The sequence below is a fragment of the Mercenaria mercenaria genome, chromosome 6 (assembly GCF_021730395.1).
Source record: "Mercenaria mercenaria strain notata chromosome 6, MADL_Memer_1, whole genome shotgun sequence".
Lineage (NCBI taxonomy): Eukaryota > Metazoa > Mollusca > Bivalvia > Venerida > Veneridae > Mercenaria > Mercenaria mercenaria.
Genome location: NC_069366.1, coordinates 6,489,104 through 6,515,149, shown reverse-complemented (window position 1 = coordinate 6,515,149; position 26,046 = coordinate 6,489,104). Strand labels below are relative to the sequence as shown.

The window sequence follows — 26,046 nt, the reverse complement described above, 5'->3', positions numbered from 1 at the left end:
TGCATACACTGTACTGTATTCTACTGTTAGGTTTAAAATACTACATACATACAACTAATCACAGTATAGTATGTAATGCCCCTACAAGACTGGATTTTCTTTTAATAAAGGGCTGTTGATAGATATCATTTGTGACTGTACCTCTACATACAGTTTATATATTTGGTGAAGTTAAATATCTTTGATGAGGATATTCTAGATTTAAATCAAAATCTAATGATAAAAATAATCATAGAAAGGTGGGCATAGTATATCTTTAAACTATAAAAAATATAACTAAACAATTTACATTAATTACAAGAAAATCAAACATGATATGTAATTAGAAATAACAAGATTTAATTGGATACCCAGTAACATTTGAGGTAAAGATTTAACACAGGCCTTTTTAACAGTTTGTACAGGCTTAATTGGGAAAATATCACAGCAAACTGTCTCATTTGGGAAAAACTGAAATGTACAATAATCAATATAAATTTATTCTTTTGGTAATTGTGGAATGGCATCTTAATAACTATTGTTTAGTTGATTTGACTACATATGAAAGCTTAAAAAGTAGAAATCAAATGCAAAACAGCCAAAAACCTTAGGAGGGGGAAATACTGAGACAAATCAAGTATATTAATTTACACTGACTAAATACAAAGAAGTTATTTGTCACAATCAGGAGTATTTTTCATGAATATTCTTAGTAATACACTCTTTAGGCCAATTTCCACCACTAACATCATGTTTTGATCATGGGTCATGAAATGTATTGTGTTACAAGTACCTTTGTATGAATATTAAATTAACTTCTAATAGTAACCTTTACTGGAACAAGAGCACCTCAATGCTGAGCAATATACACCCAAAGATATGACCTTTGACCCCTAAGTGTGATCTTGACCTTGACGCTAGCTCTCCAGAACATGCGCTCAGCACATCGTCTCTATGTGGTGAACATTTGTGCCAAGTTTCTTTACAATCTTTCAAGCAGTTCAAGAGTTACAGAGAGGACACGAAACACACTCATATGACTATGACCCCTAAGTGTGACCTTGACCTTGAAGTGAGCCATCCAGAACATGCGCACTACATGTCGTCTCGATGTGGTGAACATTTGTGTTTCTTTGAAATCCTTCAAGGCGGTCAAGAGTTACAAAGCAGACACGAAACACACTCATATGACCTTTGACCCCAAAATATGACCTTGAAGCGAGCCTTCCAGAACATGCGCTCTGCACGTCATCCCGATGTGGTGAACATTTGTGTCAAGTTTCTTTGAAATTCTTCAAGGGGTTCAAGAGTTACAGAGCGGACAAGAAATTGCTAACGGACGGACGGACACCGGGGTATAACATAATACGTCCCTTTGGGCGTATAAAAATCATCCCGAGTGGAAGTATAAAATAAATTAGTAAGAAATATAGACTATTTTAATGTCAAACATGGATTTCCCTTCATTGAAGCAATCCATACATTTGCCCACTACCCCTCCTATTTTTGACATTTGCCTCCTTCCCTTGCGGGAAGTGAAATGTCCTACATTTGGATTTCTCTGTATATAATTGCTATACCAACAGTTGAGAAAGATGAGATGCATTAAATATCAAGAAAAGAAACAAAAAATAAAATGTTTGAGATAAAGAATAAGAAAGACAGCCTAATAACAGAAGTTCTTGGCATGTCTGCTTTTTGCACATCACACTTATATCATTGATGTGCTATAAATAGCACACTTAAAAATAATCATTGAGCTTATAGTCAATAAATAACATATTGAAAGCCAAACTATTTAAACATTACCATGAAACATCAGCAAACATTCTAATGTTTTACCGGTCATTTAGAATAATCTGTCAGGTAAACTGATCAATATAAACACATTTATTTAATACATATTTGTAAAATAATTATCAGGTAAACCCCCTCCAAAAAAATAGTATACCAGTCAAAAACAATAGATACATGTATTATATTTTCCTACTTATAATAAGACATGTTGAATGGCCCTTCCTTGCCAGTCCAGTTGGTTCGTTATTTCATATCTATATCAACTTTGTACATGTAACATAACTGGTACTATCCTTTTGTATTTTATTCTTTATATCACACTACAATTTCAACAAGGGCTGTCACTAATGGTGACAAATGCCCCAGCAGCACCTTGACCTTTGACCTGGTAACCCAAAAGTCAGTAGGGGTGGTGTACTCAATAAGTACTATCAGCATGTGAAGTTTGAAGGTCCTGGGTGAAGTGGTTCGCATGTAAAGTGCCTTCATGCAAAAAGTTAAAGTTGGCCCCTGTGACCTTGACCTTTGACCTGGTGACCCCAAAGTCAGTAGGGTTGGTGTACTCATAAAGTACTATCAGCATGTAAAGTTTGAAGGTCCTGGGTGAAGTGGTTCGCAAGTAAAGTGCCTTCATGCAAAAAGTTAATGTTGGCCCCTGTGACCTTGACCTTTGACCTGGTGACCCCAAAGTCAGTAGGGGTGGTGTACTCAATAAGTACTATCACCTAGTGAAGTTTGAAGGTCCTGGGTGCAGTGGTTCCCGAGTAAAGTGCCTTCATGCAAAAAGTTAACGTTAGCCCCTGTGACCTTGACCTTTGACCTGGTGACCCCAAAGTCAGTAAGGGTGGTGTACTCAACAAGTACTATCACCATGTGAAGTTTGAAGGTCCTGGGTGCAGTGGTTCACGAGTAAAGTGCCTTCATGCAAAGGTTAACGTGATGAACGAACGAACGGATGGACAGTTGAAAACTAATATGCCTCCCTTCAGGGGCATAAAAACAAAGGTTGCCAAAAAACTTTAACCAAGAAAGCTCATACCATTGCGAGTAGAATAGCCCCCCTATTCTCCGAATAGTGGAGCTAAAAAGGTGGGCTGTTCTGTACTAGTACTTACCTCTCTAAAAGTAAAGTTTTGAGTTCTGCCAACTTCTCCACATAAATCAGCGGGGAGGAGGAAGGACCCTGTGACCTTGACCTTTGACCTGGTGACCCCAAAGTCATTAGGGGTGGTGTACTCAATAAGTACTATCAGTATGTGAAGTATGAAGGTCCTGGGTGCAATGGTTCGCGAGTAAAGTGCCTTCATGCAAAAAGTTAACGTTGGCCCCTGTGACCGTGACCTTTGACCTGGTGACCCCAAAGTCAGTAGGTATGGTATACTCAACAAGTACTATCAGCATGTGAAGTTTGAAGGTCCTTGGTGCAGTGGTTCGCGAGTAAAGTGCCTTCATGCAAAAAGTTAACGTTGTGACTAACGAACTAACTAACTAACTAACGAACGAATATGAACGAACGGATGGACAGTTGAAAACTAATATGCCTCCCATCGGGGGCATAAAAAGAACTGTAGCTGAACATTAATGTCAAACTCATTGAATAATTTCTATGTATGGTTTATTATTTTTGATAATTCTACAGACAGATTCTAATCTTGATCCATTTCCAACAGTCTTAAACTTTGGACTAGATGTTTCTTCAAATTTAATACAGTTTTCATTTATGGCTGAATATACATTTTGATTTATAAGATTCATTCACTGGTTGCAGGTGCATACCTAAATATCTGCCTTAAAGGTAACTGTCTGGGTGGCAACAAGGCTCTGCCGAGTTACCATAATAAAAGTTACTCAGGAACCTGGTAATTCCATCCATACCCTACAATCAGAGACAGATTCTTTTCCTTGCATACCATATTCTTCAAATAAAAGAAGGAACTAGAAGGTGTTTTTGTCACAAAAACATATGTCTCCCCCCTATGTATACCTTTAGCTCTGGTGGCCATTTTGTATAGCAAAGTTGAACATGTCGGCGATATGCACAACTAGGGTTGGTACTGATCACTCCTGTGAAGTTTCTTCGAAATCTGTCCAGCAGTTTGACCTGTGAAAGCCAGACAAGATTTTTCTATTTTTAGCTCTGGTGGCCATTTTGTGCAGCGATATGCACAACTAGGGTTGGTACTGATCACACCTGTGAAGTTTCGTCGAAATCTGGCCAGCAGTTTTACCTGTGAAAGCCGGCAAGCTTAATGGGGACGGACAGACGGACGGACAGGCAGGCTGGTGGACAGACGGCGAAGGCAAAAACAATATGTCTCCCCCACCTATGGGGGAGACATAATTATTATTTATAAGTAAAACAAATGCTTTTCTACAAAGCACAATTTTATCATAGTAGCGTATGAATTTATGCATTTGCACAGCAAGTCATCTTACATCCTGGAGTGTAAAACGAGTTTTTCAAGAACCAGCAAAAACAAGTGAAAATCCTTTGCTATATGCAAGAATACTTCTCTATCACAGACACCAGGTAAAGCCATATAACAATTTTAATTATCACTATTACTATTGATCTATAATAGCTGTTCACACCTTGAAATAACTTGAAACAATGAAAGAATTACTGACACCTTTAAAGTACACATCAATTGTACAAAAAAGCTATGCTGTAGAAAGTATACAAGTCATGTTACAACTTCATAAGCCTGCTGTAAATGGCTGACTGTAAACTGGATCAGAATGTTATCAGATGTAATTATGATTACATCTCTTCAAAATTTAATGTAATTAGTTGAGTTGGGATTACATGAAATCCAAACATGTTTGATTACTACTTTATAATTAGATGTAATTATTTAAAGAAATGTCACTGACGTAGTACAGATTATGATTACCCTCAGATTTGTTGACTAGCAAAAGCAGCTTTTTCCAATAAACTCCAGCATTTTTTTCAGTTTAAGGGGAATGGTGGGAGGCCCGTAAGAAGTGGAAAATCACGCCGTAATGACTAAAATAAGGGAAAAATTGCATCGTGATGAAAGCACTATTTTTCTTAAACTAAAATAAGGGAAAAATATTGTCGTGATGAAAGCAATAATTTTCTTAATTATGTTACACTAGAAGAGGAAGTAATTAAAAAGCACATTGTCTCGCGTTTTAAATGGTACAGTTTAGGGGAATGGGGCCGAATTTCGGCCTCCAAAATGGCCGAGAAAAAACACTGAACTCCTTACATGGATTACATTTGGACTATTTTTGAGTGTCTTTTTTTGTTGGGTTTAGACTCCACCAACAGAATTTAGGTCATGTGGTGATTTTTCAAGCTTTGGCGATGGAGAAAGAATCCAAGTGCTCCTTTAGGCATTATTTCAGGCATGGGTGGGCATTTGGGTAAAACCATTGACCTTGACCTTCTGTATGCCAGCTGGATGGCTCCCTCACTTTGGATGTTGTACCTACTTTGTAAAGCAAGGACCCTGTATTAGCATAATAACACCTATCTACTAGTATTCTTCTTTTTAAATTAATTATGAATCATTAATTAATGTTTAACATTATGGTGATCATTTGAAACAACTTGTTAAACTAAATTTAGGCCTAAAGGGGTTGACAGAAATGAAATGTAGAAGGATGAAATAAAGTGTTTCTAATAGAATATAATAAAGAAATGGGAACTGAAACCTACAGAATAAATGCAAACAAAAAAAAAAATAATAAAAAAAAAAAATAAAAGTGACAACAACAACAATAAGAGCTGTTTGAGGACAGGAATACTTGATTATTCATCAGCCTTATCACTAAAGAAAGTTTAATAATTTTTATAAGAAACTTCCAAAAACTTTTGTTTGTGGCAATATTTCTGTTAGATGCTAATTTTATTTTGATAACACATTTCTGTTTAAAAACACATTCTAATTCAACCCGATTTGTTTTCTTATTAAACAAAGAAGGCTGAAAAATGTGTGTTATTTAACAGCAATTCACTGTTCTGACATTACAATTATTAAGTCATAGCCGCACGTTGGAAAAGAAACCAACAAACAAGAGGACCATGATGGTCCTGAATCGCTCACCTGCCCCCACATTAACTGAGTATTACGTCGTTTTTTTCTATTATTTGACATAGTGACCTAGTTTTTGAGCTCATGTGACCTACTTCTGAACTTGACCTAGACATCATCAAGATAAAAATTCTGACCAATTTTCATGAAGATCCATTGAAAAATATGGCCTCTAGAGAGGTCAAAAGGTCTTTCTATGTTGAGACCTAGTGACCTAGTTTTTGACCGCATTTGACCCGGTTTCAAACTTGACCTAGATATCATCAAGATGAACACTCAGACCAACTTTCATACAGATCCCATGAAAACTATGGCCTCTAGAGTGGTCACAAGGTTTTTCTATTATTTGACCTACTGACCTAGTTTTTGACTGCATGTGACCCAGTTTCGAACTTGACCTAGATATTATCGAGATGAACATTCCGACCAATTTTCATACAGATCCCATGAAAAATATGGCCTCTACAGAGGTCACAAGGTTTTTCTATTATTTGACTTACTGACCTAGTTTTTGACCACAAGTGACCCAGTTTCGAACCTGATCTACATATCATCAAGATGAACATTCTGACCAATTTTCATACAGATCCCATGAAAAATATGACCCCCAAGATAGGTCACAAGGTTTTTCTATTATTTGACCTAATGACCTAGTTTTGGACCGCACATGACCCAGTTTCAAACTTGACTTAGGTATCATCAAGGTAAACATTCTGACCAATTTTCATGAAGATCCCATGAAAAATATAGCCTCTAGGGAGGTCACAAGAGTTTTCTATTTTTAGACCTATTGACCTAGTTTTGGACTGCAGTTGACCCAATTTCAAACCTGACCTAGATATCATCAAGATGAACATTCTGACCAATTTTCATGCAGATCCCATGAAAAATATGGCCTCTACAGAGGTCACAAGGTTTTTCTATTATTTGACCTACTGACCTAGTTTTTGAAGGCATGTGACCCAGTTTTGAACTTGACCTAGATATCATCAAGGTGAACATTCAGACCAACTTTCATGACGATCTTGTGAAAAATATGGCCTCTAGATAGGTCACAAGGTTTTTCTATTTTTAGACCTACTGACCTAGTTTTTGATGACACGTGACCCAGTTTCGAACTTGACCTAGATATCATGAAGGTGAACATTCTGACCACTTTCATAAAGATCCCATTAAAAATGTGACCTCTAGAGTGGTCACAAGCAAAAGTTTATGGACGGACGGATGCACGCACGCACGGACGGACTCAGCGCAATCACAAAAGCTCACCTTGTCACTTTGTGACAGGTGAGCTAAAAACAGGCAAATATTTGATGGACGTCAAGGATATACTTAAAAATCCTTGGTAACGTGTTAGAATCGAAATAATATATCTCATTTAGTGATTTGCTCTTGAATAAAATCATTGTCGTTCAGATGCGTATTACTATATCACTCAAACTGCGCACTCGTGATATAATTCCTTCGCATCTAAACTCCAAACAATGATTTTATTCAACGACAAATTACTGGATGACATATATTATTTCTTAAACAATCACAGCAATACAATGCTTGTGTGTTTTAATTATATCAAAACAGAGCAATTTTGATTTGTTTTCATCAGATTACATTATGAATTATCTAGTCTATAAATGATTTATATCAAAAAAGAAAGAGTCAATATGCATGACCTGTGTAATTTCTGAATTTGGTGACTTTATTAAACTAGATCAGAATTATGGAAAGACTATATAATATGATGGAATTTCACAAGGTGAAAATTAGTCATATTTTGAGTTCATATGAGTCTATACATGTGCTTTCAATAAATATATATAGTATGCAGGGATTCTAAATATTGCCTGTTATTTACATATTTGTAACCAATGGCTGTTCCCACTAACTCACATTGTCCGCTTCCACAAAGATCATTGGTAAGTGCTTCAAATACAGGAATGTTGTCTGTTGGTTACACTTTCAACGTCTCTTGTGAGAGAAACTCAAGTTGTTTAACTGCTCTTTCTGGGTCAGTGATGACATGTGAAAGTTGCTGATACTGGAATGTGGTCAGTCAGGGATGCTAAACGTGTGATAATGTTGTAATTCTGTATCATCTGTAATATATAAGAGACATATACTTTAGATATTCGTAACTAGAGCCATCACTAAAGGTGATTAATACCCCCAGGCACCGATACATGGGATGAAAAATGTTGTGATCATGACCTTTGACCTTCAGATGCGTCCACCACCTTGGTCCTACGGACTTGGGTTGTGCACTCAGCAAATCATCTGGATGAGTTTTACAACAGATGCTCGTTTTATAAAAAATCCTTCCAATGGTTCAAATGATATTGAGTGGAGACAGAAATAAGCTCCTCTAAGTGTGACCTTCACCTTGGACCTAGAGATCTGGGACCTTTAGTCATATAATGTGTGTGATGATGTGTTATGGATCTTGTTTCATGTTATGTCAGTGATGATACATTGTAAAATGTTTAAGTTTTAATCAAATCCATCAAGTCATAACAAGTTCATTATAGAAATTAAGCAGGGTAAGGGTTAATGAATTCACAGTATCTAATTACAAAGGATTGAAACCATCCGCTTACAAATCATCCTACTTCTTACGATACACTGATACCTATTCTGAGGATAAAATGACATAGCATGTTTGTTGATCTGATTGATGATAAAGTACTATACTTGAGCACTCAGCAGCATTTAATCAGGTCTGCTTTGGAAATTATTATGGTTGCTTTATTCTCATTTGTCTTGTATAAATATGTTCTTTGTGGATTTCAGGAAAAGCGGACCATTAAATCGCCAGTGATTTTAACAAGAGCTGTCAGCAGGATACAAAGCCTAATAAAAACGATGAAAGTTAAACAAGAGCACATTCTGAAAGGGGGTTTACTTTTCAGAGTGGAATGTTAATGGGGGGATGAGGGGAGAGGGGAGTGGCAAGTTAATAAGAAACACAACAAGAGCTATTACAGGAGACTACATGCTAGACTATTTTGATGTTGGATAGTGAAATAGAGCATATCTGAGGAAGCTGGAGCTATCACTGAAGTGACTTATGCCCCTGATGTAGAAGATGATGTTGGACAAGTTTAATTCTGAGTAAAGTCCATTTTGAGTGACAGTGCACCAAAACATTAACTAGAATCAAATCTATTAAATAATATCCCAGATAGAGTGAAAGTGAATAAAAAGTTTAGCTTCAAATTCTAAGTACACTTGAGTTTACATCAAATCCATATATTAGTAAAAGAGATAGACTGAACATGCATCACAACTTCAAACCTGAAATTATAAGTAAAACAAGGGGCATAATTCATGAAATATTGACTCCAGACTTATGGATCTTTTCTCATATTCTAAGTTTAAACCAAATCCATTTATTAACAACAGGGACAGAGTGAAAAAGCCTCTAAATTATCCGAAATCCTAATTTAAACGGGGAAACAATTAATAAAATATTGGTGCAAGGATGGCACACAGGTGGATGAACAGCATTTCTATATTCCCTTCTATTTCACATCAGTGAATAACAAAATATATTTCAGACAGACAAAAGAAACACAAGCTTGAAATCTAAAATTGTATTAAAAAAGGCTCAGTACAAAAAGGGGCGTTATTTCATCTAAATGATAGCAAGAGTTATATAACCTGTGAAGTTTTATTAGTTGTAATGTGTACTTACTAAGATACTTGCTGACAATTGCTAACAGTATATAGTTGAAAAACTGGCTAAGTACAAAAAAGGCATAATTTTATCAAAATGAAAGCAAGAGTCATTCAGTTGGAGTTATCATGGAGAAGGACTGTATAAAGTTTCATTCAATTGTGATGAGTAATAACTAAGATACGAGCTTACTGAGAATCATCATCAATGTGTCTACACATGATGTCGAAATGGGGTTGGGGGTAGGGTATGGCAATAGCTCTGGTGACTCGTCAGGTTGACCTAAAACTTTCTTATGTCTTACCACAGGGCTTTGTTTTCTATACAGCACCACATCAATTCTTCTTCTTCCACCCACAGGTGACAAAATCAAGTTTCCATGTTTATCTTTCTTCAATGGGGCATTGTAGATTGAATCCATAGTGGCACTTTCAATATCAGCATCTATCAGATAATACTGTCTTAAATAAGGATCCTCGATTGCAGCTTTGAGTCCTTCAGGCGTGCTCACAGCTTTATCATGTAACAAAGGTGTCCTCAATTCTGTACCTGAAAAAAAAATCAATTCAAAATTTAGTCTCAATTGTGCACCTTAGAAATGCAATTCAGACACTGAGTGACCAAAGTGTTCTCATACCTGTGCCTTTGGAATCCAGTTCATACACTGAGTTACCAACCTGTTCTCATACATTAAAAGCAGTTCAGACATGCAATATTCAACCTTGGTTACGTAATGAGCCCTACTGATTTTGTACCAAAAGTCAAGGTCACTTTGTTTGATAGGTTAAAAATGGTTTGTAATCAATGGGTAACTTTTCAGGTATAGATATGAGAAAGCTGTGGTTATTCAATGTCTGAATTGCATTTCTATGGAAAGATATGAATATACTTTGGTCACTCGTGTCTGAATTGCATTTCTATGGAAAGATATGAATATACTTTGGTCATTCATGTCTGAATTGCACTTCTATGGAAAGATATGAATATACTTTGGTCACTCATGTCTGAATTGCAGTTCTATGGAAATATATGAATATACTTTGGTCACTCATGTCTGAATTGCATTTCTATGGTAAGATATGAATATACTTTGGTCACTCATGTCTGAATTGCATTTCTATGGAAAGATATGAATATACTTTGGTCACTCGTGTCTGAATTGCACTTCTATAGAAAGATATGAATATACTTTGGTCACTCATGTCTGAATTGCAGTTCTATGGAAATATATGAATATACTTTGGTCACTCATGTCTGAATTGCATTTCTATGGAAAGATATGAATATACTTTGGTCACTCATGTCTGAATTGCACTTCTAAGGCATAGATATGAATATACTTTGGTCACTCATGTCTGAATTGCATTTCTATGGAAAGATATGAATATACTTTGGTCACTCATGTCTGAATTGCACTTCTATAGAAAGATATGAATATACTTTGGTCACTCATGTCTGAATTGCAGTTCTATGGAAATATATGAATATACTTTGGTCACTCATGTCTGAATTGCACTTCTAAGGCATAGATATGAATATACTTTGGTCACTCATGTCTGAATTGCATTTCTATGGAAAGATATGAATATACTTTGGTCACTCATGTCTGAATTACACTTCTATAGAAAGATATGAATATACTTTGGTCACTCATGTCTGAATTGCATTTCTATGGAATGATATGAATATACTTTGGTCACTCATGTCTGAATTGCACTTCTAAGGCATAGATATGAATAAACTTTGGTTACTCATGTCTGAATTGCATTTCTATGGAAAGATATGAATATACTTTGGTTACTCATGTCTGAATTGCATTTCTATGGAAAGATATGAATATACTTTGGTCACTCATGTCTGAATTGCATTTCTATGGAAAGATATGAATATACTTTGGTCACTCATGTCTGAATTGCACTTCTAAGGCATAAATATGAATATACTTTGGTCCCTCATGTCTGAATTGCATTTCTATGGAAAGATATGAATATACTTTGGTCACTCATGTCTGAACTGCATTTCTATGGAAAGATATGAATATACTTTGGTTACTCATGTCTGAATTGCATTTCTATGGAAAGATATGAATATACTTTGGTCACTCATGTCTGAATTGCACTTCTATGGAAATATATGAATATACTTTGGTCACTCATGTCCGAATTGCATTTCTATGGTAAGATATGAATATACTTTGGTCACTCGTGTCTGAATTGCATTTCTATGGAAAGATATGAATATACTTTGGTCACTCATGTCTGAATTGCATTTCTATGGAAAGATATGAATATACTTTGGTCACTCATGTCTGAATTGCACTTCTATAGAAAGATATGAATATACTTTGGTCACTCATGTCTGAATTGCACTTCTAAGGCATAGATATGAATATACTTTGGTTACTCATGTCTGAACTGCATTTCTATGGAAAGATATGAATATACTTTGGTTACTCATGTCTGAATTGCATTTCTATGGAAAGATATGAATATACTTTGGTCACTCATGTCTGAATTGCATTTCTATGGAAAGATATGAATATACTTTGGTCACTCATGTCTGAATTGCACTTCTAAGGCATAGATATGAATATACTTTGGTAACTCATGTCTGAATTGCATTTCTAGGGTACAGACATGAGAATAACCATGTAGAATGGGCCTTTATTGGGTATTTCTTTTGTAACAAAGTACCCAACAAGAGACAGAAAGCACCCAATAAGCAGTACTGAAACAATAGAACCCAACAAATGTACTGACATTTGATTGCATGGATGGACAGACAGACGGACAGAGGACATTCCTATAGTGGCCTCCTGTGTTCCACCAGTAGGTGACTAATAACATGCAGTGAAAAAAGGCTTTATTTTCCTACCTGACCCTTGCCCCACTTCAACCCCTACCCCCCACTTCCTGACCCCGATCTCCCCTCGCCACCGTAACAGGCAAAAATATTTATCAACCCACACACATGTTATGCACTCCTATACATTGTACAATACTAAATGACCAGACAAGACAGTGATGAGGCCAATTTACAGGTACCATGAAATAAATATCACCTGTATTTACTGCTCTGTTTTGAAGACAGCTCTTAATTCAAGAATAATCAATCTAATCTGGTTATTTTGGTGGCATTATATCACCTTCTGCATTAAGATCAAATTAAATGACCATACCCAAATAGGGGTCAACCATTTGGACTTTGACCGGGTAAGGTTGGGGTGAGATGGTAATGGGGCCAATTTACAGTTACCAGGAAATAAATACTACATGCATTACTGTTCTGTTTTGAGGACAGGTCTTATTAAGTAGACTGTTCACACTTCTGGAATAACCGTTTGAACTTCTGGAGGTGGGGTCAGGGGCGGAAAGTCAGAATTTTTTTTATAACTTTAAGGCCAGAATTTTCTTTTTTTGAAATATTTTTTTTGTATACTTTTGTTATTTGAAAACTAATTAGCACATTAAAGATATTCTGTAATCAGTGATTTGCTTATGTGCATGAAATTGCTAAATGCAACTTTTTTGTCATACTTTTTTAATATTTAAACATAAATGGATATTCTGTTCTTCCATAATTATAACGAAGAAAGATTCTTAATTACCTTATTACGGAATGATAAAACATTAAATCTAAAAGCAATTTGATTTTTAACCTGCTAAATTTCTATAATAGACTTGCCCATCATTCAGTTTGGGCAGTACCACTTACTTTTCAAAGGAGTGTTCATTGAAAATTTATTGACTAAATAGTGAACAGTGATCAGCCTGCATAGACGTGCAATCAACCTGCATGGACGTGCAGGCTGATCTTGGTCTGCACTGGTCGCAAAGGCAGAACCATTTGCCGCAAGCAGCTTAAGTATAAAAGCAAAGAATATATGGTTTTCAGAGTAATGGAAATATATTTAAATAGGAGGCAAAAATGGGCCTAAGTTGCTCACCTGAAGACGACCTTGACTATATGACCTTGCTTCTAACCTGGTTTAGTGAAAAACAGTTCATTAAAAAGTTATTTAAAGTTTTTTTTTCTATATTTTGCGTGACACCCCAAAAATGCATAACCATTAGCTCATGATACAAAGTTGTTTCAATTTTTTTATTCTAATTTTAGGTCTGACATCCCCAAAAAAGGATGAAGGAGAACCATTACTGTAACAATAATACTACAGACCACATGAGAACAAGAGCTCGTCGAACACGAAATGCCCCCCTTGATGCATTCAGTAACTATACTTGTGGTTCAAATTTGAAGGCTGTAGCTTGAGAAATGTGAAAGTAGGTCACTAGGTCAAAATCAAGGTCAAATTTTATTTTAGAACAAAAAAACTATGCATGTGGTCCAAATTTGAAGCCTGTACCTTCAAAAATGTGAAAGTAGGTCACTTGGTCAATAACAAGGTCAAAGTTTTTTTCGGTACACAAACCCAAATTTGAAGGCTGTAGCTATAGAAATGTGAAAGTAGGTCCCTAGGTCAAGATCAAGGTCAACTCATGTCAAGGTTCATCTTGCCACTCAAAACTATACATGTGGTCCAAATTTGAATGATGTAAATTATGGACATGAAGGTTCTAAGTTTTTCCCTATATAAGTCTATATGAACCATATGACCCCTGGGGCGGGGCCATATTTGACCCTAGAGGGATAATTTGAACAAACTTGGTAGAGAACCACTAAATGATGCTACATTACAAAATATCAAAGCCATAGTCTTTGTGGTTTGGACAAGAAGATTTTCAAAGTTTTTCCCTATATAAGCCTATGTAAATCATGTGACCCCCAGGGCGGAGCCATATTTGATCCTAGGGGAATAATTTGAACAATCTTAGTGGATGATGTCATATACAAAATATCAAAGCCCTAGGCCCTGTGGTTTTGGACAAGAGGTTTTTCAAAGTTTTTTCCTATATAAGTCTATATAAACCATGTGATCCCCAGGGGAAATAATCTGAAAAATCTTGGTAGAGGACCACTACATTTTGCTACATACCAAATATCAAAGCCCTAGGCCCTATGGTTTTGGACAAGAAGATCAGAAACCGTTTTAACTGTTCCTGGCCAATGTGACCTTGACCTTTGACCTAATGACCTCAAAATCAATATGGGTCATCTGCTGGTCATGATCAACCTAACTATCAATTTTCCTGACACTAGGCCCAAGCGTTCTAGAGTTATTGCCTGGAAACTATTTTACTGTTCCTGGTCATGTGACCTTGACCTTTGACATACTGACCTCAAAATCAATAGGGGTCATCTGCTGGTCATGAACAACCATCCTATCAACTTTGGTGATCCTAGGCCTAAGCGTTCTTGAGTTATCATCCGGAAAGGGATTGGTCTACATTCCGACCAACCAACCGACCGACCATCTGCAAAACAATATACCCCTCCTTCTTCAAAGGGGTGCATAAAAAGTTGTTTTTTTAAAGGTATTTCTATTTTTATCCCTAGCAGCCCCTTAAAGGAGCCAAGTGCCCCTATTTGAACAAACTTGAAAGAAGACCTTATCATGAGGCTACAATTTGTAACAAATCAAGTTTAAAGAAGATCCATCAAGTGGTTCATAAAAGGAAGTAATTTAATGGTATTTCTATGTTTAGCTGTAACTGCCCCTAAATGGTGCCAAGCAACCCTCGTATAACTTCAAAAAGTCGAGCTAAAAATGTTGAAGTAGGATGAAGGACAATCCAATTTATTTTGTTGGGTTTAACGTCGCACCGACACAATTATAGGTCATATGGCGACTTTCCAGCTTTGATCCCCCCCCGCATGTGCATTATTTCATCATGAGCGGGCACCTGGGTAGAACCACCAACCTTCCGTAAGCAAGCTGGATGGCTTCCTCACATGAAGAATTCAACACCCCAAGTGAGGCTTGAACCCACATCGGTGAGGGGCAAGTGATTTGAAGTCAGTGACCTTAACCACTCGGCCACAGAGGCCCCCGAAGGACCATCCAAGGTATGTATACTTATAGCTGAAAAGGTTCAGGTGAGCTAAAAAAAATCTGACCTGGAGCCAAATTTTTTTCAGTGATTCAGGAGCCAGAACAATCTCTTTAATATGCTGAAGCCAGAATATTTTTAAACAAATCCAAGCATCCAAACTCAATTTCTTTTTACATAAAATTCCCTGGCACATCACCCACACACCCTTCAATACAAAACAGTCTGCTACTTAAAAACTACAATTTTCCCCCAAAAAAATCATGTTAGGCCATATGTAAAATCTAGGGAAGTTATACTCTTTGAATGATATCAGATTTTTCAATTTTGAAGGATAACCAGTATGCTATAGTCTTCTGTTGTAATTACTGAGTGTACTAACGGATTAGATTTGTTTCAACTAAATGTCAAATAAAAAAGTTTGTAACATTTGAAATTTGGTATCTCCAATCAATTAGCCTCAAAATTTTGGCTAACTCAAAGAAATTCACAAGTTCTATCCTTCGTGTATGTATTTCGACTACATGTAAGACAAACTCGACATACTGGATGCCGTTGTGTCAAAGTGAATTTGAAGAACCATCACTTAGATTCCTATTTGTCTAGCAATATGTGTGTCAAAGTGTGACACAAATTGTTGCTTGCTAAAATTCGCAGCTATGTGTCGCAAATTCACACCTTATAGTTCATGACACTATGTTTTTAACAGTCTTTATTGTGCAGTTGTGTAAAATAAAACTTGACGGAATGTTTTTATAAAGGTTTATCTTCAGTGGCAAATTTTTTTCAAAGAAGTTATGAAATAAAATTGCATTTTATACACAGAGATTCTCTGCTTAGCGGAAATATCTGAATGCATTTTTTCAAATGGGCTTGAAATAAACAAAACATATTCCAGTTTGGGTTAAATATTTCAGCATGTTCATTTTCACCAATTTTTGCATAGAATGTATATAATTATGACACTGAAAAATGATAAAGTGGGTGAAAATAAAAGTAAGATATTGGTAACAAGAGGGCCATGATGGCCCTATATCGCTCAACAGAGTTGATCTTGCTTACTGACCTATTTTTTGACCGAACATGACCCAGTCTCAAACTTGACCTAGAGATCATAAAGTGTGTGTGTGTGTTCGGGTTTAACGTCTTTTTCAACAATTTTTCAGTCATATAAACGACGGTGTCTACTTGTAGCAGTGAGCACAATGCCCAACTTTATAGTGCTGCCTCACTGGAATATCACGCCGTAGACACGTGGCATGATACCCCACCCAGTCACATTATACTGACACCGGGCTGACCAGTCCTAGCACTATCCCCTTAATGCTGAGCGTCAAGCGAAGAAGCTGCTAGTACCATTTTTTACGTCTTTGGTATGACGAGGCCGGGGATCGAACCCACGACCTCCAGCACTCGAAGCGGACGCTCTACCACTAGGCTACCGAGGCGGTTTCGAGAGATCATAAAGACAAACATTCTGACCAAGTTTCATAAAAATAGGATCACAACTGTGGCCTCTAGAGTGTTAACAAGCTTTTCCTTTGATTTGACCAGGTGACCTAGTTTTTAACCCCACATGACCCAGATTTGAACTTGACCTAGAGGTCATCAAGACAAACATTCTGACCATTTCTCATGAGTTTCAAACTTAAACCATGGACTCTAGAGTGTTAACAAGATTTTCCTTTGATCTGGCCTACTGACCTAGTTTTTAACCCCACATGACCCAGTTTCAAACCTGACCTTAAGATCATCAAGACAAACATTCTGACCAAGTTTCATAAAGATTAAGTTTCAACTGTGGCCTCTTGAGTGTTCACAAGCTTTTCCTTTGATTTGACTGGGTGACCTAGTTTTTGATCCCACATGACCCAGTTTCAAACTTGACCTAGAGATCATCAAGACAAACATTCTGACAAAGTTTCATAAATATTGGGTCACAACTGTGGCCTCTAGAGTGTTCACAAGGCAAATGTTGACGGACGACGCACAACGCACACCGACGGCCGGTCACAATAGCTCACCTTAGCTAAAAATGCAAGAGGAATGTAAATTTTCAGCATTATTTCAGAAATGTTGCAATGGTTTACACCCTTCTGCACAACATTTTTAGTTATTTGTAAGAATATCTTGCAAAAATCTTATGTCAATATGTTTGTACCACTATCACTTTCAAAGTACCTACTCACTTTTTATGGATTTTTCAAAGACATTATTTTTCATCTAAAATGTGAGTGTTAGTCCCTTTAAAAATTAATATTAGTTTTTGATGGAAACTATGAGATAAAGCTCTTTACAAATTTTGATTTTTGTTTTTACTGGGTTAAACATCACACCTACATGTTTATAGGTCATATGATGACTTTCCGCCTTTTGAAAGTGGAGGCAGACCCAAGGTGCCCCTCCAAGCATTATTCTAAGCCAGCTGGATAGCTTCCTCACATGAAGAAAATTTTGTTCAGTAAGGTTTTAAAGTTTGAAAGTGAAGGTCACATTAGGGTCAAGGTCATTTATATATATATATGTCAGTTTGTAGGTCTTGCCATAAGGATTGTTGAGTGGGAGTATGAACTAAACCAGGTCATTAATGTGAGCTGCAGGCGAAACAGTAAAATTTGGTTTGTATAGATGGACGGACAAAAGAATGGACAAATGGAGAAACATACAGACAATTCAATCCCTATATGCCCAGGGGTATAAAATACCATCACTTAAAGGGAAAGGCAATGTTGTTCTTATGTTAATTCTGTCTGCTAGAATTCCTTAAACCATTTAAAGAAATGAAAGAATTTTCAAAATTGGCTTAAAAATGAGAAAGTTATGGGCATTTAAATATTTGATCAAACTGGCAGCCATTTTGTTTCCATGGCAGATTTATTAAATTTCTAGCAACATATCTGAACTGTATTTACTTATTTCTGTAAAACAATTTTTCTACCTTTTCAAGCTATAATGAAAGAAATTACAATGATTTAAATCTCACACTCAAGAAACATATGAAATTAATCTATTTGAAAGGTTATTTGTTAAATAAAGAATTCAGCAGTGTGTAAATGACATCATAAACACACTAAAATGGCTGCCTCCATGATCAGTCATTTTCTTAAATTTCAAACTGCCATATCTTTTTTCAATAGTTATCCGATTTTAAAAATTCTTTCAGCATTATGAAAGGCTTCAGAATGGCTTTCATATTAAATCAACTTATTTTCAGACTACAAGTGAAGTTTCATTAAATTGTGTGCAAGGGTTCGGAAGACTAGGCGCGCATAAGATTGCATATGCAGACTGTATATAAGTCCCATAACTCTGCAATTTTTTTTTCTGAAAGAACCTAACATGCCCCATGCACAACTACTGTTGCTACTGATCACTTGTGTGAAATTTCATTAAATTGTGTCAAGGGGATGAGGAGAGATGGTGCGCACAAGATTGTGTCTATGTATATAGTAACAAAAAACAAAGTCCCGTAACTATGCAATTTTTTTATCTGAAAGAACCTAACATGCCCCATGCACAACTACTATTGTTACTGATCAATTGTGTGAAGATTCATTAAATTGTGTCAAGGGGACGAGGAGAGATGGTGCGCACAAGATTGTGTCAATGTATATAGTATAGCAACAAAAAACAAAGTCCCGTAACTATGCAATTTTTTTTTCTGAAAGAACCTAACATGCCCCATGCACAACTACTGTTGTTACTGATCACTTGTGTGAAGATTCATTAAATTGTGTCAAGGGGACGAGGAGAGATGGTGCACACAAAATTGTGTCAATGTATATAGTATAACACCAAAAAACAAAGTCCCGTAACTCTGCAAATTTTTTTTCTGAAAGAACCTAACATGCCCCATGCACAACTACTGTTGTTACTGATCACTTGTGTGAAGATTCATTAAATTGTGTAAAGGGGACGAGGAGAGATGGTGCGCAAAAGATTGTGTCTACGGACAGACAGACAGACGGACAGACAGACAACCTGAAACCAATATACCCACCTTACAACTTTGTTGTTCGGGGGAGTACAATGAAAAATAGACACCACCTTACCTACTGTCCAGTCATAGTCCTTGCCAGGCTTCTCCCTACACACATCTACATAGGTTTCAAACAGTTCATGCTCTGATACATGCACATCACCTGAAAATAGCAGAACTATCCATGTACATTTCATACATCCCTTTACTGTTAAAGAAATTATCTTCAAGTAAAGAGGAAGTGCATATGTCAACATTCAGGTCTAAAATGGTCTATTACGCATTTACTTGCAAATAATTATCTATACAGAATTGTTTTTGTTCATTCCGCTGAGTGACTAAGTCTCCAGTGTCCAAGATTATGAACTCAATTTTGAGACAAGCCTCAAAGCTCTAGCATTTGCCTGACTGTTTCATGGGACAATACTGAATTTGAACAATTACAAAGTCTGGCTTCAAACTCAATTTTACAATCCTTTGAAAGAGAACAAAATACAATGAATTCCTTAAGATTTATCAACAAGTAAGAGTGCCATACTATTACAATATATGCTTGTCAACACAAATTTACTTCTGGCTTTTAAAATACTATGATTTACTGATCAGACCAGTTGTTAATTTTCTCAATTTTGACTAATTCAAGGACCATAACTCTAGAGCGAAAAAGACTATCCAACTACCTATCAAACTGGGAAAAGATAATATGCCCATAAACATTGTGCCCAAGTTTGATGAAAACAGGAAAAGAACTGCTGTGACCAACACTGGATAAAACCTACTCAAGTTAGACATCGAACACTGTCAATTTTTATGAATTCAATGGCTAGAACTCCAGAGAGGCTAAGAGGATCCAACTGGTAACAAAAACTTGGCTATGAAGTCATGCCCCTAAACAATGTAACAAATTCTGGTGACCACTGGATGAGAACTTCTCATGTTAGAGAGCAGACACTGTCAATTTTCATCATTTTGAGTGTTTCAGGGGTCATAACTCCAGAGACTTTGTCATCAAACAGGGCCAAGATATTATTCCCATGAACAAGTTTGGTGAACACTGAATAAGAACTGCACAAGTTAGAGAGCTGACAACTTTTGTGGACACTATCTGCTGCAGCAGGCATTCCCATAATATGTCTCATTTTCACAGGTTTTCGACTGTTTACACAAAGTCCTCACAAAATGTCTTTGAGTTTCTACAATATAAGCTGTTAGAATAGTGCTAATTTATCATTATACAACCATTATGACATAAACCTCAGTGGTAGTCAAAATCACATGATAGTAACCAAAACAAGAGCACCGCCTTGCGGGTGCTGACGCTCATCTGATTTTTTTTTGTGTAATAGAAATATTGTCCTACCCATGATTTTCTAAGTCTAAAAAGGGGCATCATTCTTGCAAAAAGCAGGATAGAGTTATGTTTCTTGATGTTCAGTGTCCACTTATGATGGTGAAAAACTGTTGCAAGTTTTAAAGCAATAGCTTTGATAGTTTATGAAGAAAGTTGACTTAAACATAATACTAACCACACAATGATTTTCTAAGTCAAAGGGGCAATAATATTGCAAACAGCGGATGGAGTTATGTTTGCTTGTTGTTACGGATCAGCTTATGATGGTGAAACAGTGTTGCAAGTTTCAAGCAATAGCTTTGAATGGTTAAGAGAAAAGTTGACTAAACATAAAACTTAACAAGAAATCTGATATTTTCAAAGGGTCCAAAAGGGCTATAAATCTTGCAAAACAGCAGAATGGAGTTATGTTTCTTGCTGTACAGGGTTTCAACTTAAGACTGGTGAACAAGTGTTGCAAGTCTTAAATGCATGGCTTTGACAGTATAGGAGAAAATAAGCTGACCTAAACATTAAACTTAACAAGAAAAACTGATTTCTTAAGTCAAAAGTGGGCAATAAATTTCTTGCAAAAGCAAGATGTAGTTATTGTTTCTTGATTCAGCGGTATTCTGCTTATGATGGTGAACAAGTATATCCAAGTTTCAAAGTAATAGCTTTGTATAGTTTGAGAGAAAAGTTGACCCTAAACATAAAACGTTAACAAGAAATTCTGATATTTTCTAAGACAAAGGGCCATTAAACTTCTTGCAAAAATTTCAAGATGGAGATACGTTTCTTGCTATACAGAGTCAGATTTATATGGTGTATCAAGTATATCCAAGTTTCAAAGCAATAGCTTTGATGAAGTTTAGGGAGAAAAGCTGACCTAAAGCATAAAACTTAACAGGCAAGCCCGACGCAGACGTCGACGCCGACGCCGACAAACGCTCTTAGTTGTGACAATAAACTCAATCTATTTTTTTCAAATAAAATCAGATGAGCTAATAATAAAAAAACTGGATCTTCACTGAACACCTGTAACCAAAATAAAACTCGATCTTCACTGAACACCTGTAACCAAAGTCAAGCTAACTATTTTCATCTATCATAAAAAATTAGAAAAAATGTGCAACCGCCATTTCTCTTCTGAGAAATCATCCTATCAGAACTTCAAAGTAAAACATTAAATATAGATCTTTGTCATACACATAAGCTCAGTATATGTGTAGGCACTGTAAAACAAAATACAGAAAAAATTTAAATCTGTGAAGCATAACTCCACTTAAACTCATTTGCTCGGAACCAAAGTAAGTCTCTGTCTTCATTACATAGCAGTCCATAAACAATCAGTTCCGTATCTAGGATGTTAAAAAAAATTGACAAAAATACAAGGGCCATAACTATGCTAAAATTAATCTGACTAGAACCAAAGTTTATTCTGTAAATCTTCATTACACATCTTCGACACCAAAAAAAGAGCATAATGTGGAAAATTCTGTGGACTGACAGATAAACAGATAAACAGCACAGATATTTTGTTTCAATCAGGCATTTTAATATTTCTGAGTTACACATTTTAGCTGACACCACTTACCGTGAATCGTTAATTAACTATTATTTTGTGCAAACAAAGAACGACACATACCTGGTGACATATTGTCAATATTAAAATCTCCACACAGCATATCAAACAATACTTCATCACCATCTTCAAAAGTTTCCGCTCTAAATTCTGACGACCACTTAAGGATCTCTGTTAACTGACGATATACTATTGGATTGTCTCCTGTAATAAAAGATGAAAATTCAAAATAAAAATGATACTTATCAAGTTAGAAGAAAACCAGGAAATCAAAACTGCTCAATCTCCTATAGAGTGGTCTCCCCTAACAGTAAATGTACTGATAGGGGAGGTAATTGCTGCTGGGTTTTGAATGATGCCAGAGAGCACAGTGGACTGAGTGGTGCTAAATTAAAGCATCAGCTTCCTTATCAAGTCACAGATGCAAATAAATGTAAAAGTGGAATGACTGTGGTCTTGACAATCATTTACCAAAGTGTGGGTACAGTCAGAAATCTGAAAACAATCAATAAGAGATAATACAAGTTTTAAGAATTTTCTCTTCATTTGTTTGTTTGTTTTGGGTATGCAGCGCCATATTTTGACAGTACTTCAGTAGGTAAAGGTGGGCTGTTCTGTACTAGTTTTTACCTGTTGTCTGAAAGTAACTGTCAACCTCTCCACATAAATCAGAGGTGGAGGAAGAAGGATGTCAGACCCAATGTCATCAATATTCAACATGGAGAACATATGCCTTAACCCAGAAATGAACTCACATCCTCGTGACCCGTAGATCCGCACTCTCACTATTGAGCTAAGCGGACAAGCAGCTTTCTATTCTATCAATGTTAAGTAATATCGATTTAAAATAAACATATACACTCTGACTAAAAACTGGCATATACTCTTACAATGTATATATAAAATATTTGTAATATTACCTACAGTAAAAGATCACTTTATTTTCTCTTCACTGATTTTACGTTTTTTGCTTACCTGGTATTAAGAAATCTGAACCTACCTTGAAAAGCCTGAAGATGTGTGTTGAATACATAACCAACTTCTTTTCCAGTATCTTTCTTTTGCACACAAACCTAAAATACATTAATGCCATACACATGCCAGTTCAAATCATGCACATTCTTGTACTTGGACTTCAAGACATACATCATGACCTTTTTCAGCCAAACAACAATTATAAAAGAGTTTGGGTTTAGTTTTATTATCTGTAACATAAGTTAACGTTATGTATTTTTCTTTATAAGCTTTTTTTTAATAGAGAAATACACTATATTACTTAAAAGCATAGCAAAGCTATAAAGATATCTTATTTTTTTATGTTCTGTACTGTTTTTCATTAAAACATAAATCTGCTAGCATGATACAGCTTGGACACAGACACCAGGCCATGTAGGACAGCTCTTCATATACTTTGTACAGTCAAGCTAAAATGTTTCTACACTGCCAATTCCATAGGTAAGTTCAATTCATTTACCATTTAAATAAAAATGGTGCTTTTATGATCTTATTTTTGGACAGAATTGATACACTGGTATCTGATTTTTATCATGATTTATCAACAATAGGGCTAGTTTTGTGCCATTAACCGACAAGGCCATTATACCCAATAATTACACTATAATAGTATAACAGCGACTGTATAAAGAGCATTATAATTAGCAATTAATATAGCATCATTAACCTTTGGACACTAATATGGTCATGTTCAAACCTTACCCTGGTTCCTGGCATGTATTAATAGTAGCAGGTAATCCAGACTAATTCAAACCTTACTTAAACAGTATATTAAAGGGACAAACAACCAAATGTTGAAAATATTATGAAATGCTTCGAGTTACTTATCTGATATAACAAGAGTTGTCAGCAGACAATGAAGCTTGATGTAAACAAGAGGACCATGATGGTCCTGAATCGCTCACCTCTTCCCACATGACCCAGTTTTGAGTATGACATCGTTTTTTCTATTATTTGACATAGTGACCTAGTTTTTGAGCTCATGTGACCCAGTTTTGAACTTGACCTAGATATAACCAAGATAAAAATTCTGACCAATTTTCATGAAGATCCATTGAAAAATATGGCCTCTAGAGAGGTCACAAGGTTTTTCTATTATTTGACCTATTGACCTAGTTTTCAAAGGTACGTGACCCTGTTTTGTTCTTTATCTAGATATCATCAAGGTGAACATTCTCACTAATTTTCATAAAGATCTCATGAAAAATATGGCCTCTAGAGAGGTCACAAGGTTTCTCTATTTTTATACCTACTGGCCTAGTTTTTGACCACACGTGACCCAGTTTCGAAACTGACCTAGATATAATGAAGGTGAACATTCAGATCAATTTTTATGAAGATCCATTGAAAAATATGGCCTCTAGAGAGGTCAAAAGATTTTAATAATTTTAGACCTACTGACCTAGTTTTTGATCGCAGTTGACCCAGTTTCAAACTTGACCTAGATATCATCAAGATGAACATTCAGACCAACTTTCATACAGATCCCATGAAAAGTATGGCCTCTAGAGAGGTCGCAAGGTTTTTTTATTATTTGACCTACTGACCTAGTTTTTTAAGGCACGTGACCCAGTTTCAAACTTGACCTAGATATCATCAAGGTGAACATTCTGACCAATTTTCATGAAGATCCATTCAAGGGTAAGGCCTCTAGAGAGGTCACAAGGTTTTTTCATTATTTGACCTACTGACCTACTTTTTGAAGGCACGTGACCCACTTTCGAACTTGGCCTAGATATCATCAAGATAAACATTCTGACCAATTTTTATGGAGATCCATTCACAAGTATGGCCTCTAGAGAGGTCACAAGGTTTTTCTATTTTTAGACCTACTGACCTAGTTTTTAACTGCACATGACCCTGTTTCGAGCTTGACCTAGATATCATCAAGATGAACATTCAGACCAACTTTCATACAGATCCCATGAAAAATATGGCCTTTAGAGAGGTCACAAGGTTTTTCTATTATTTGACCTACTGACCTAGTTTTTGAAGGCGCTTGACCCATTTTGAAACTTGACCTATATATCATCAAGATGAACATTCAGATCAACTTTCATACAGATCCCATGAAAAATATGGCCTCTAGAGAGGTCACAAGGTTTTTCTATTATTTGACCTACTGACCTAGTTTTTGACGGCATGTGACCCACTTTCGAACTTGACTTAGATATAATCAAGTGAACATTCTGACCAATTTTCATGAAGATCTCATGAAATATATGGCCTCTAGAGAGGTCACAAGGTTTTTCTATTTTTAGACCTACTGACCTAGTTTTTGACCACAAGTGACCCAGTTTCAAACTTGACCTAGATATCATCAAGGTGAACATTCTGACCAATTTTCATGAAGATCTTGTGAAATATATGGCCTCTAGAGAGGTCACAAGGTTTTTCTATTTTTAGACCTACTGACCTAGTTTTTGACCGCACGTGACCCAGTTTCAAACTTGACCTAGATATCATCAAGGTAAACATTCTGACCAATTTTCATAAAGATCCCATGAAAAATGTGTCCTCTAGAGTGGTCACAAGCAAAAGTTTACGCACGGACGCACGCACGGACGACGGACGCTGCGCGATCACAAAAGCTCACCTTGTCACTTTGTGACAGGTGAGCTAAAAATGAAAAGTTTAACAAAAGCACAATCTGAAAGGGTGAAGAGTAGCTTGGAGAGGA

The 26,046-nt window shown here is 36.2% G+C and overlaps 1 protein-coding gene across 1 annotated transcript in view; it reads right to left on the bottom strand.

Annotated features, from left to right (window-relative positions):
- Positions 1-317: 317 nt before the first annotated feature.
- LOC123549811 (sphingomyelin phosphodiesterase 3-like) overlaps positions 318-26,046 on the bottom strand; it is a 35,734-nt gene continuing 10,005 nt past the window's right edge. The window contains exons 3-7 of the mRNA XM_045338241.2: positions 23,353-23,425; positions 22,416-22,556; positions 19,511-19,600; positions 9,815-10,059; positions 318-7,933 (exon numbers count right to left, since the gene is read on the bottom strand). Coding sequence (XP_045194176.2) covers positions 7,847-7,933; positions 9,815-10,059; positions 19,511-19,600; positions 22,416-22,556; positions 23,353-23,425 — 636 coding nt within the window. The 3' untranslated portion in view covers positions 318-7,846. The remainder of the gene's footprint in view (positions 7,934-9,814; positions 10,060-19,510; positions 19,601-22,415; positions 22,557-23,352; positions 23,426-26,046) is intronic.